The sequence below is a fragment of the Rattus rattus genome, chromosome 4 (assembly GCF_011064425.1).
Source record: "Rattus rattus isolate New Zealand chromosome 4, Rrattus_CSIRO_v1, whole genome shotgun sequence".
NCBI classification, from domain to species: Eukaryota; Metazoa; Chordata; class Mammalia; order Rodentia; family Muridae; genus Rattus; species Rattus rattus.
The window spans coordinates 129,646,748-129,658,609 of NC_046157.1; the positions used below are offsets into that span (position 1 = coordinate 129,646,748).

The window sequence follows — 11,862 nt, forward strand, 5'->3', positions numbered from 1 at the left end:
TTACTCACTCCTGCCTCTGCTGTGTCACTGTGCTGTGTTTGAGACCCTATCTCAGAAAAAAGATTCCATTAGCATTCTCACTTTGCCATATATAAGTGTGTGTGTGTGGGGGGCATATTTTTGAGAGAAATTTAGGGATTCTAAGAAGAGAGATCAATAACTCCAAATTCCAAATCTTTGCCTGGTTCATTAGCCCATCCCTCGTCAGGGAGAAGACTAGCAGAGCGTGTGAGACACAGCTAGCCAGTTAGCATCTTCCTCCATGGTTTCTGCCTGGAGTGCCTGTTGTGACTTCTCTCAATGATGGGTCATGACTGCAAGAGTAAGATGCAATAAACTCATTTCTTCCCAGGTTGTTTTTAGTCATGGTGCTTACCATAGCGACAGGATGACAAACTAGGGCAGGACTTGGTGAAGAGAAACTCTGTGACTTTTATCCAAAGGCTTTACAGAGCTGGTTTTGCTTCTCTGGCTGGCTTGGTAGGAGTCAATTAGGTGTGTATGTACATGCATGTGTGTGTGTGTGTGTGTGTGTATATGTTTGTGTATGCATATGTGCATGTAGGTATATATATATACATGTGTGTGTGTGTGTGTGTGTGTGTGTGTGTGTGTGTGTACACCAGTGGTCTTATTGTCAATCTCCATCTCAAATTCAAAAGTTTTGCGGAGAACTTCTTTTCATGTCGTCCCTCTGTCTGAATGTCTTCAGCCATGTTGGCGTTGACAACTGTTAGGTATTCTAAACCGAGTTGTTCTCACTGTGAGGATGGCAGAGCAGGACACACTCGGCAAGGACTTTTCAGCTGCCCTCAGAGTGGAGTACGTGGAGTAATTACGCCCTCTACGACAGGCCCAGCTGTGAGGACAAGCCTTTGATTGGATGTCCTCGTGTAGGGCAGTGATATGAGAGCTCTATTACCCTTTAAACACAGGAGATTAAGGCGAGGCGGCCGTTGTTTCCGGTCGGTTCCAGCACAGGCAGTGAGCAGCAGCTGTAAGCTCTCTTGCTTGCCCGAGTGCTGTACAAGTGCTTTGGAAGAAGGAACAAATGGTGCTTATGGCCTTGTGGGCGTGGCTGGTTACTAGTAAATGAATGCTACATGATCTGTAAAAGCCTTGCTACACCTTACAGGGCTGTTGTGAGGAAGCAGTCTGTAACTGCTCTAAAACTTACACAAAGCTAAGGGAACTTTTATTGCTACTAAAACATGTTGAAGGTTGAACAACACTGTCTCTTCTCGAAGCTTCTAAAGTGGAGTATCTGTTGATGCTTTTCATACTCCTTCCCTAAAAAGTTTCAAAGAGTGAACCTTTAAATGCCAGGCAGTGGACATGGTGCCTCATGTTTGTCATCCCTCCATTTGGGAGGCTGCCACAGGAGGATCACCACAAGTTCTGAAGCTAACTGTGTTACATAAATGAGTTTCAAGATAGGCTGGGCATGAGGCCTTAAAAAAAAACCCAACCCAAATTACTAAAACGGATGCAAAGCCGTACTCCATAAGGCTGAGCAATTGTTCAACACTGAAACTTTGGCCCTGGTGATGTAATGCTATGCGAGCTACATATGTTCATTCCTGCCGACCTACCTCTGAGGACTTGCTTGTACTTATAAAATGTATCTAAAATTGTTATCTTAAGTGAAGACAAAATGTGCAAACTCCAGCAAGCAACTTTGCCACAGTTTTAAAGGGTAACCTGCGCCTTCTCCCCAGCAACTGTAGAAGAGTTAATTTCTACAAGTGCCAAGTCCTAGGTGAACAGGTCATGTCCGGTTCTTGATCCCAGCAAACCCTGCACGGTGGATGTTATTGCCTGATAGGGCAACTCAAGGAGAGAGATCTATTGTTAGCAATTTCTGAGGCTGACCTGGAACCCAGGCAGGAAGATGGGGAAACCGGGGCACTCAAATGCCCACAGGAAGGAAAACGTCATTGGTTTGAACCTGAGTTGTTGAAGATTTGTGAACTCAGACATGAGATCAGTCAAACCATGGTTCTCAACCTTCCTGATGCTTCTGTCCTTTAATTCAGTCCCTCGGGTTGTGGGGAGCCCCCAACCACACATTCATTTTCATTGCTTGATCACACTATAACTTTGCTACTGTTGTGAGTGGTAAAGCAAACAACCGGTATCCAGGATATCTGCTATGTGGTGGAGACCCGCAGGCTGAGAACCACTCATTTACACTATGACAGACTGTTAAGTATCTTAACGTGTGGCTGTTAAGAGGATTATGTGATTTAAGAAATCAAGAAACATGGGCTGGACAGATGGCTCAGTGGTTAAGAGCACTGACTGCTCTTCCAGAGGACCTGAGTTCAATTCCCAGCAACCACATGGTGGCTCACAACCATCTGTAAAGGGATCCGATGCCCTCTTCTGGTGTATCTGAAGACAGCTACAGTGTACTTATATATAATAAATGAATAAATTAAAAAAAAAAAAGGAATCAAGAAACAGGCTACCATGTAAATAACACCTCAACCTTTGTTTATCAATGAAACTGGCCACCACTGAAGTCACTCAGTATTATTGTTTTTTCTTTTCTTTTTTTTTTTTTTTTTCAGAGCTGGGGACCGAACCCAGGGCCTTGCCCTTGCTAGGCAAGTGCTCTACCACTGAGCTAAATCCCCAACCCCGTCACTCAGTATTATTAAATAAAGTAACATAAAGGCAGCCTTTCTTTTTCTTTTCTGTCTTCTTGTAGTTTGAGACAGGGTCTTAGGAGTCCAGGCTAGTCTTGAACATGGGGATAATTACCCTGCACCAGGCTTCCGAGTGCTGGAATTAGAGCTGTGTGCTAACTTGCTTGGCACTGGACACATGACAGTAGACTCCATGGCACTTTGGGAATCTCGTGACCTGCCTTTGTCTGCTTTCTCCTCCATGTACGGAAGCTCCCCTCAGGCCACAGAATTCCTCTTGCTTCTGGCCTTCAGTCACCCTGACTTTCTGCCTTGTTTGCTTTGTCTCCATCCATACCCCATCCACTCTATCAACTGTTCTCCAGAGGGTGGGTACAACACATATGGCAAGCACTGAACATACTTAAATGAAGTGGTCTGCTCTCCCGAGGCCTCCCACTCTACCCTTTCCAATCCTGGTTCTCTCTCTCCACCGAACTGAGCCTGACTGTCCACTATCACTCCTTGCTCTTCCCTTAGTGTGGGAGACTAGGGGGACATCCCTAATCTCTACAATTTAGTGTCAAGCAGAGACCGTGTGCAGCCTGTCCCTGGGCTATACTGCCAGGCAACTGGTGGATGTCTGGAGCTTTGTGAAATGGGATCATACAGTGGCTACTCAGTGACTCATGCTATACCACGCAGTGCTGGGCTTGCCCGTGAGCAGTTAGAGCTGTGCCTTCATTGCACTCTAAGGGTGGGAGCACAGGATGCCACAGAGTTTAGCTGTGTATCCCTTTTGGCTGCTCTACCATAGTGTGAATGAGGCCATACGGTGCAGAAAGCCTACCATGCTTATAGTTTGGTCCTTTACAGAAACCGTTAGTGGGAGTCTGCAGTCCAGTGGTCACTCACGCCCATGGTTTGGGAATTCCCAAGTGCTTGACATGGGCATCCTTGTGCACTGCATGGTGTACGTGGGCACCGGGCATGTCTTCAGTTAAGTAGAAGATGTCAATTGTTTTTCAAATGATTATAACACTATGCTACACCTGTTCTTTCAAAATTTTAGCAATTCTGGGTGTTTTGTAGTAGTGGTTTTTAATATGCATGTGACTGGAATACATGTCTTTTGCCCACTTGGATTTCTGATTTGTCTGTCCAGATTCTTGTCTATTCTTTTTTTTTTTAAAGATTTATTTATTTATTATTTTATGTATGTTAGTACACTGTCCTCAGACACACCAGAAGAGGGCATTGAATCCCATTATAGATGGCTGTGAGCCACCATGTGGTTGCTGGGAATTGAACTCAGGAGGAGCAGCCAGTCAGTGCTCTTAACCACTGAGCCATCTCTCCAGCCCCCTCTTGTCTATTCTTTTATTGAGCTGTCTTTTCCTTATTGTCTTGTAGTGCTGGTTTAAATACTCAGGACAGAGTCTCACTCATTCTTTACATCTCGGATGAGGTGGCATTTCTCCAGAGCCTTTCTGGACCTGCTCACTCAGGTTCCTGGCCTCTGCAGTCCCAGGCTGCATCACAGCACATAGTGTGAAAGAACGCTGTGACTGCAAGCTTCCTTCCCAGTTCCTGCCACAGGAGCTCTTGCAGAGGTAATCTGCTCATATGCACAGAACCAGGCAATTTTAGAGTGTACACAAGAGGTACTAAGAGTGTGCTTTTCCCCTGATACAAGCAGCACAGGCAGGAAAAGAAGTTGCAGAGATGATGAAGAAAACAGGAATGTCTACTCATTGTCTGTTTTCTTGTTTTGTTTCTGAGTCAGGACCTCACTTGCTGTGTAGACGAGAATAGTTTTGAACCTCTGATTCTTCTGCCTCCACTTGCACAGTGCTGGGATTATAGGCCTGTGTCTTCACACTTTGTTTTATGCAGTGCAGAGAACTGAACCCAAAGCTTCATGCATACTAAGCTTCATTCCCAGCTCTTGACAGTTTTATGCGTGGGTCAGCTGAGTGCTATTATTAGAGATCCCCTCCTCTACAGACTCAGGATGGGATTCTTTTCCACAATAGTCTGTGTTTGTGAGATTTGTTATCTTTTCTCGGGTGGGCTGTGTGACCATTTCAAACGTAACGGGACACCTTATATAGCTTAGTAAAAGAAAGAATAGATATTACATCCATGCTTGAGAGGATTCAGTCGATCTCGTTACCACTAGTTACTGCTCCCCACACCACCCCAGGAGCGCTTAAACATTTACAAATCCTTTGACTGCCAGGGGAATGTGTCCTGGAGTTTATTAGATTGATACAGTTATGCAAAATGCAACTTGACTTGCAAAATTCCCTTCATCTCTGTCTCCTCCCCTCTCTTCTTTATTTCTGACCAGTCTTGCTGTGTATCTCAGGCTGGCTTCAGACATATCCTGTCTTGTCTTCTACGGCCTGGGATTATAGGCAAACACCAACATGCCAAGGTTTTCATTTTAAACCTCTTTCTGACCATGTATTAACTCTTCTTGCTTTCAGTGCATTCTCTGTATAGTGACATTTCTATTCTTCTCGAGTGTTCTCTAACACTCCACATAACTGACTCCTTCTGTATTAAACCTGTGCTCTTGGCTCGATGGTGTTATTTGAGTTATTCTCTTTACAGCTGTGCCCCAGACTCCCTCTTTTGAAGACTTTATTTCACTTGCCCCTCAATACTAGCTAGGAATACAAAGAGGAGTAGGAGCTGTCTTTAAATAAGGAAAGGGACGAGGTCCATGCCAGCCGTGGAGATAAAGGTGTTCTCACAGGAGGGACAGGAGCAGCTAGCTTTAGTGAGTACCTCCCTGGTGGGTCGTCGTCTGTCACTTCCTTTAGTATCTAAAGCAGCTTTCTGATGTAAATATCATTAGAATCCTTGTTCGTACTTAAGGGACCTGGACGGCAGCTGAAAGGGCTCATAACCCAGGAACTCATGACCCATGACTACGGCACTGGTTCTCAAACTGTGGGTTGCAAACCCTTTGGGGGGGTTGCATATCAGATATCCTGCATATCAGATATTTACATTATAATTCATACCAGTAGCCGAATTATAGTTATGAAGTAGAAATGAAAACGATTTTATGGTTGGGGTCATTGCAGAATAAGGAAGCATATTAAAGGGTCCCAGCATTAGGAAGGTTGAGAAGCATTGGACTAGAGTTTTGTGTGCCTAATCTTTATGCTATTATTTTCCTTGTTGAGATGTAAGGAATGACTGGAAACCCCCTTGCTCCCTAAAAACTAATAAAACAACAAAAAAAGCAAAACTAAACACAAACAACAAAGAAGCCACTGCAGGTGGAGGGCAGGGAAAGCAGAGAGAGGAAGTGAATGGCTATGGAGAGCAGTAAAGAGAACATGGGAGACGGAGGAGACGGGGACTTTAAGTTGTTTTCTGGTTGAATCTGGTGTGTGTATGCATGTGTGTGTGCACAAGTGTGTGTGTGTGTGTGTGTGTGTACATCATGTGGAGGCTGACAGCTGGTCACTGTCTACAATCACGTTGTACCTTAACTTTTGAGACAGGCAGGTTTCTCATTGTATCTGGCATCAGACTGGCGAGGCTGGGGGACAGTGCTCTCCAGACATTTCCTGCTGTCTCCCTGGGGCTGGGGTCACTTGACGCACCTGGGGTTTATGTGGGGCTCCGTCCCTATGCTTGGACAGCGAGCATTTTGCTGACTGGCCTGCACCAGGCTGGATGTTTGGTGAGAGGGTGGGAAGAGGGTAGTGACAAGAGTGTGTACCCACAATAGAGGGGCTGCTCTGAACCACTGAGCAGTGAATAAAAGCTACACTTCATTCTGCTACAGTATATGCTGTGATGGTTTGCATATGCTTGGCCCAGGGAGTAGCACTAATAGAAGGAGTGGTCCTGTTGGAGGAGGTGTGTCACTGTGGGGGTGGGGCTTTAAGACCCTCACCCTAGCTGCCTTGAAGCCAATATTTTGCTAGCTGCCTTCAGATGAAGATGTAGAACTCCTACCTCCCCTTGCACCAGGCCTGCCTGGATGCTGCCATGTTCCCGCCTTGATGATGATGCCTGAACCTCTGAACCTGTAAGTCAGCCCCAATTAAATGTTCTTTGTAAGACTTGCACTGGTCATAGTATCTGTTCACAGCAGTAAAACTCTAAGACACATACACTACCATGGAAAGTTGGCACAACAGAATTTGTTTGGGGAATGCAATGATTGGGGAAGGGGAGAAAGGTAGAATTGAGTGGGAAACAACTTGTTCAAGATAAACTGTAACATAACATAGGGACTTGGAAGGCTTCTTCCTTAAACTTTATTCTCTGTTCCATGACTTCTGTTTAGGAAAAAACAAACAAACAAACAAACAAACAAACAAACAAACCAAAACCCAAAAAGTCCGCCAAACTGAGGAAAGTAAGAGATAGGTTCATTGTGAACGCACACAGCTGTTACAGGCCATTTTGTTTCTGCCAAGGTTTCTCACTGTGCATAGCCTGGCAGCTAGGAGCAGCCGCTATTCAGTTCTCTTCCCAGCAATCCCAGGAAGGGATGGCCAGTGCCAAGCAGAGGGCTGGCATGCGTTAGCCCACCCAGACTCACTATCATAGACACTGGAGTGGCAGGCAGGTGGCTGTCAAAGGCTGGAGGAGAGAGACAGGCTAACTACGCCTGGAAGAGGGGGCGGAGCTGGCCTGGTACACAGAGTCCTGGCTTCTGAAGCAAAGGCAAAGGCAAGACCAAAACAAATGGTTGAACAAAAACCCCAAGCAAGAACGTGTGGGAGAACTGGGAAGAAATGGGCCCCAGAGACCAGGCGCCTGTACCAAATAGGAAGCAGATGCTACCTATAGACATGCGCCGGCTTCAGTGTGCGCATGCGCACATCAAACCCATGCCTGGGCTTTACAGTGAAATCCCCCTTTCACAGCAACATTTAGAGTGGAAGGTGGAAAGTATGCTCCTTTCACGGAGGAAAGGGCTTCTGATAAAACCAAAATGGACCGTTGAATAAAAGCCGTGTATCTTCTTGATTCAAAGACAATCGCATGAATACAAATTTATTGGAGGCACTAACATTTTGGAATGGCATGAATCAGAAAAATGTTAACTCCTTAAAGTTCTATAGTCCTAAGGTGAGCTGTGCGTCAGAATCCTAAAGTGAATTCTGAAGTCCAGGGTTCTGGCCTAAAGCTTCAGGAATACATAGGAAAGGGATGATTTTACATCCTATGCGTCTGTAAGGTAAGGGTGAGAACCCCACTCTAGAAGCACCCTGCCACACGGGTTTTTCTCGAATGACTTTTTAAAAGGCATATAAAAACTCATGACTATCTGGCTACTTTTCCATCAGCACTAACTCAGTGCACTGTACGTTCATACAACAAAGAACACTGAGAATATTAACTTTTCTCCTCTTGGCAGCCTCATCCTTACTTGGATTCTTTGATCAAAATAGTTGATGACTATGTCTGAAGCACAGGTACAGATCTTCTGGGCTTCCCAATTTGGCTTGCTGGCCAGCTCAATTTTTAACAAAGGAAAACGGGCTGCTCTTGCTTCCCGCACAAAGACACACTGTTTCCAGAAGGGAAAGGGCGGCAGTGGTGGTGGAGAGGCAGAGGCAATATCTAGTCGGATAAATAGTACAGTTTTCTATCAACTAATGGAATGCATAATCAAAGAACTAAACTCAGCAAGCATATTTCTCTAAATTTCACTTCTTTCCCCCTCTCTCTCTCAGGCACATCGTAATTAAAGATGCCGTTGTTTTAAACACTGTTATGTCCTGTGTCTCAGGGACTCTGAAGCAGTCAGTATTCAGAGTTTCCATGAGAGGACGGAGGCAAAGCCTTGGGTCAAGAGGAGGCACCTCAGCCCTGCCCGGAGCTGCCATCTGGGCTTGTTTGTTTGTGTTTCCAACTTTTTGGAACAGAGTTTCTCTGTTACGGATGGAGCACCCAGCAGAGGGAGTGCCTTCCAGGAGGCCACTTTTACCCATTAAAACAAAAACAAAAACAACGAGAATTTTCTCCACCTTTAGTTTGCTCAACTTATCACATGAGCGACACTAAATTCAGCACACTGGCCACCTCAGATCTGCCTCGGTGGAGCTCGGACGACGCATGCAGGCAGCACAGCCCACAGCCCCGCAGTCCCTGCCTTTCAAATCTTTTCAAAACACAAGCTGTCATTAAGGCTCCAGCAATTTGGCCTAGAAATCAAACATTTGTCCCATGTGCCTTAAAAATGAAAGGAACATTTCCAAGTAGTTTTTTAAAATTTTTGTTAAGTACATAAAGCCGTGTTTTTAAAAAGCACATAAAACAAAAAAACCAAAACAAAATCTTCCCAAATATAATTAAGAAACAAAGCGTCATTGTTAGATGGACCAATTTCATTATGGGAAAGAGCTTAAGAATCCACAGGTCCACACCTCAGAAAATTAGTATCCTCTTAGTTTGGAAACGGATAATAGCTACAACAGCAGTAAGGAGTACCTTGTAAAGTAAAATCCAGCAGTGCATATTCATAAGCAAATTCTGTCTTTGTTTCCACTTGCGGTCTCTTCAGGGTAGAAAATATTTTTCCAGGGCTGCTTTCATCAGGGTCTTCCAGCTTCCTAAGCCCGCACCCCATGGCAAAGTCTGCAAGGAGTTAAGACTGCGGGGGCAAGAGCAGTCAGTTTTGTTGTTTAAGCTGCGAAAACAAAGTTACAGACTTAACTGCTTTGACTTGGTTTTCAGCGAAATGACAGATAGCCAGAAAGGAAACGGCGGGTCCGAGGCGCGGAGCTGGGGACTTTATCCATTCTTCTGTAGGGTCACTGAGCCCGTGGTTTAGCTCTAGCTCCAGGAGGCTGGGCTCGGTCTTTGAGGAGCTCGCAAGCTGCTGCAACTTAGTGGAGAATTTCCATGCCACGTCAATTTACAGCCAGCCAGCCCCCTACCAGAGTTCTGCGGCTCAGGGCACCAACCAGCTTTGTCTCACCCAGTTGGCTGAATGGAAAAGAGGTGTCCAGAAACGGAATTAAAGGCAACTCGGGTGTGATTATCTACGGATAGAAGAAGATAAAGTCAGCCAAAGTGATGCGGTTCTTTCTGTTTTCTCTGGTCTGTCCTGTGCTGAAGCTCACTTCCCTGCTTCTACCAAGGAAGCAGAAGGGAGCGGGGAGGACAGGGGAAGGAAGGGAGGGAAAGAGGGAGAGGAAAGAAGAGAGGAGGGGGGGAGGAGAGAGAGAGAGAGAGAGAGAGAGAGAGAGAGAGAGAGAGAGAGAGATTGAGATTGATTTTTCAACGTGGTTGGAAACAAAATCAGTTCAGAAAGGAAGTGAGCTTTCTGAGGAAACCCTGGAGTCCAACAGAAGAACAACGGGAGGGAGGGAGGAAGGGAGAGAGGGAGGGAGGAAGAGAGGATGAGAGAATCCTAGAAAAGCACTTCAGTCCTAGGTGGAACTTTTGAAAACTTCTTTCCACACAGCATTTCTTTTTGCCAGAAAAATGTGCTGATGAAAACCACCAAGTATAAAAGGAGCACAAAAACGTAAGACATTCCATAAAGACTTTGGGAAGAGAGAAGATAACAGAGTGAAGTGGTCAAAGTACATTGAATAGATGTATAGAAATGTCACCATGATTTTAGTTTTTCTTTTCTTTTGTTTAATTAGCATGCACTAATGAAAAAAGAAAAAAATAGTTAAAAGGAAAAACATCTTACAAAGAAGAGACAGTTACATGAGAAATTAGTTTCCCCAACATTCTTGGTTTGTTATTTTATTTATGTATATGCATGTTTGTAGTGTAGGGATCCTTGGATGCCAGAAGAGGAGGTCAGATCCTTTGGACCCGGGGTAACAAGTGGCTATAAACTACCCTGTGAGTGCTGGGCCCACAGCCCCTGCCCCCGGGTCTTGGACAGCTCTCCAGCCTAGTGCCCAGGATTTAAAACACCCCTATTGGAGGACTTACAGTACAGGTCTCAACATAGCCTTAGTTAAAAGAAAAACGTGGACGACGTGACACATTTAATCTTATTTGTAATGTCAATGGCGATTTGCTGCAAGGAACCACGGTGGTGCACATTTACTGCTGGGTCACGCCAGAGCCAGGATGGTGTGCGCCAGCCATTCCGAGCCCTGGAAGCAGACCGCTTGTGCGTGGACTCTCCTTACCACGGACATGCCCTTGGGCAGGTTACTTGATTTTTCTGAGTACCAATTTCTTTTCCTTTTAAAATGTCCCTGGTGCGACGTCTGCCACAGGATGGTTTTAAAGACGGAGAGCCAACCTGATCTGCCTTAGTGCTCTGCCGCAGAAGGCAGTACGTTTATCAAGGGCGCTCCTACGAGGCCCGGCTGACGGTCAGGAGAGGAAAAATGATTTTGGCCCCACTTCAACTGTTTACGAAATAAGTCCTGATCTCCTTGGAGAACCTGGAGAATGCCAGTGTGAAGAAAAATTTCAGTCCATTAAACTGTGCACATGAAAACCCTTGAAGGGGGCATGTGTGGATTATTTAGTTTGTAGATCACTGTCATCTTTTGCCTCTTACTTTAAATATTTTACTTCTCAAAGGTGTTTTGTATAGGAGACCATTCCGTGGTCTCCATGTTAAAGGATGGGCATAGTCAATGGGAGGGAATTCTGGGTAAGTTAGATGAATCAGACAGTAGACAGAAAGAGTGGCTCATCTGACCGTTTACGAAGATTCATGATCGCCATATTTCATGTCCTTTTTCTGTAGAATGGGCTGTGGTGCTGTTTTACAAGAATAATGGTACCTCTGCTGGTCACTGGTACCAATCACAGTGACTGGAGTATTAAGTATCCATTACCTTTGTCAAGTGCCTGCCCCTTCCAGGCGCTCAAAAAAGCACTGGATACAAAAGATGACTCAACAGGAACACATGGGGCAGACCATCTTCTGGATGGCTTCAAGGATGAGTATACGGAGGACTGACAGGGAGGGGGAGCATGTGACTGGAGAAGAGGAGCACATAGCTAAAGCCAGAGTTGTGAGACACTTCGGCACAAATGGGCAACACTGAGCAGTTATTGCCAGAACATAAAATGTGAAAGCACAGCACAGCACAGCACAGCACAGCACAGCACAGCACAGCACAGCACAGCACAGCACAGCACAGCACAGCACAGCACAGCAAAAAACTAATCTGGGAATGAGTAAAGGACTAAGCTAAGGGCTTGGAATGCTTGGGTTTTGTTTTGTAGGGGGTAAAAGGGAATCAAATAGCCAAATGGA

The 11,862-nt window shown here is 45.4% G+C and overlaps 1 protein-coding gene across 1 annotated transcript in view; it reads right to left on the bottom strand.

The window, feature by feature from the left end:
• Rftn2 (raftlin family member 2) overlaps positions 1-9,321 on the bottom strand; it is a 54,731-nt gene extending 45,410 nt beyond the window's left edge. The window contains exon 1 of the mRNA XM_032901117.1: positions 9,105-9,321. Coding sequence (XP_032757008.1) covers positions 9,105-9,243 — 139 coding nt within the window. The 5' untranslated portion in view covers positions 9,244-9,321. The remainder of the gene's footprint in view (positions 1-9,104) is intronic.
• Between the last annotated feature and the right edge of the window lie 2,541 nt (positions 9,322-11,862).